This window comes from Gossypium raimondii, chromosome 7 (assembly GCF_025698545.1).
Source record: "Gossypium raimondii isolate GPD5lz chromosome 7, ASM2569854v1, whole genome shotgun sequence".
NCBI classification, from domain to species: Eukaryota; Viridiplantae; Streptophyta; class Magnoliopsida; order Malvales; family Malvaceae; genus Gossypium; species Gossypium raimondii.
The window spans coordinates 36,618,788-36,620,579 of NC_068571.1; the positions used below are offsets into that span (position 1 = coordinate 36,618,788).

General features: G+C 35.7%; 1 protein-coding gene across 1 annotated transcript; it reads left to right on the forward strand.

Moving 5' to 3' along the window:
• The first annotated feature begins 456 nt into the window (after positions 1-456).
• Positions 457-1,430, forward strand: LOC105793563 (fasciclin-like arabinogalactan protein 12). The gene has a single exon (XM_012622461.2). It carries the CDS (start codon positions 519-521, stop codon positions 1,236-1,238), a length of 720 nt encoding a protein of 239 aa, XP_012477915.1. The 5' UTR covers positions 457-518; the 3' UTR covers positions 1,239-1,430.
• The last annotated feature ends 362 nt before the right edge of the window (positions 1,431-1,792 follow it).

Below are 1,792 nucleotides of genomic sequence, written 5' to 3' on the forward strand. Positions count from 1 at the left end.
CCATTGGTGTATACATCTTATGTAATAAAAATAAAAATAAAAATATATTTAAAATAAATATTAAACATAAATAAAAAATATCGAATCATCTAAATTTCGAAATTAAAACCTAAAATCTAACACCAACACCTACAAGAGAAAAAATAATTATAATCAATATTTAATTATATAAATAAATTTAATTATATTTATTTTTAAGTCCTTTAATATTTTCTAATTTTAATTTTATTATTAACAGATTCAATATAATTATTTAAAAAGTTACATTTTAACAAATTTGTGATCGTTGGGATTTTAATGTTAGCAAAAACATAAACAATCATTACATCATTGTTAATATTAATTGGTTCACACATCAAACTCCAAATCTCCTCTGTTTTTACTTTCTTTCCAAGCAATCAATGGTTTGCTCTAACAGTGTTTTATCCATTCCCTCTTCTCCTTATATTCCATTCCATTTTCCATTGCTTCCATTGCCAAATCAACAATTTCCCACACATACCAAAACCCCTTCAACAATGGCGATTACGAAGCAACATTTGATCCCGCTTTTCGCTATCTCATTTCTCTTGTTTTTCCAGCTCCATTGCTCAACAACTTCAGCCCAAGCTCCCGCTCAGTCTCCCGCACCACCTGGTCCACCAGACGTCACCAAAATCCTGCAAAAAGCCGGCCAATACTCCGTCTTCGTTCGTCTTCTCAAATCCACCCAAGTCTCCGACCGTCTCATTGGCGAGCTCAAAGACACAGATGATGGGAAGACCATTTTTGCCCCCACTGATAAGGCTTTCTCCGCCCTCAAATCTGGTGCCTTGAATTCACTCAACGATGAACAAAGGGTTCAGCTGGTGCTATTTCACGTCATCCCAAGTTATATCCCATTATCCCAATTCCAAACAGTTAGCAACCCTATGAGAACACAAGCCGGAGATAGCGGCGACGGTGAGTTTCCTCTCAACGTCACCACTTCGGGAAACACAGTGGTTCTAAAGACAGGGCTGACGAAAACCAGTGTTAGTGATACCATTTATACCGATGGTCAGCTGGCTGTTTATCGAGTCGATCAGGTGCTTCAACCTTTGCAAGTCTTCGCTGCTAGGTCTTCAGCTCTGGCACCGGCACCGGGAATGTCTAGGAAGGCTGCTGACGTTGATGGGAAATCCAAAGCTTCGAGCCTTGCCATGCAAAACTTAGCTTTGTTTGTAGTTAGTGTTATAGCTTTTGCACTTTCTTTGTGACAATAAAAGGGTTTTGATAGGATTTCGTGATGGAAAATTCGGGGACCTCTTATTGCCCATGGTTCTCTTCTCTCCATGGGCTATTGAAGATTGTGATTTGTGCGTGCAAGTTTTCTTGTTTTTTTTGGTGAATCATTATTGTTATTATTATTATATTTAATTTGATTTGAATGTCTCCTTGGACAATACAAAGTAATTGTATGAAAATGAAATTACTAATATAGTAGTTATATTCTCTTATAATTATAAAGAATTGTATTTACTTGAACTTGTTTGGCTATGTAACCACACTGTAATTAGGATCTTCTCATCTTGAGGTAACCAAAACGAAAAGGTCATATCATGTAAGTTAGAGTATGACATCTCGGATCCTCGAAAATAAGATTGCTCATTATTTAATTACTATTTAAATCTCATGTGTTTTTAGTTTTAAAAAAGATGTTAGGTTATTTAGGTTCAAAGAGAAAGTTGAACCCCGTAAGTTAGAGCATAACTTCTCGAATCTCTAAATAAAGAACGTTGCCTCGGTTTTAAAATTTTCCTTTTTTGTGCAT

Excerpts from the sequence above, each read along its gene's own strand:
- LOC105793563 (XM_012622461.2), top strand. The coding sequence starts at position 519 with ATGGCGATTACGAAGCAACATTTGATCCCGCTTTTCGCTATCTCATTT.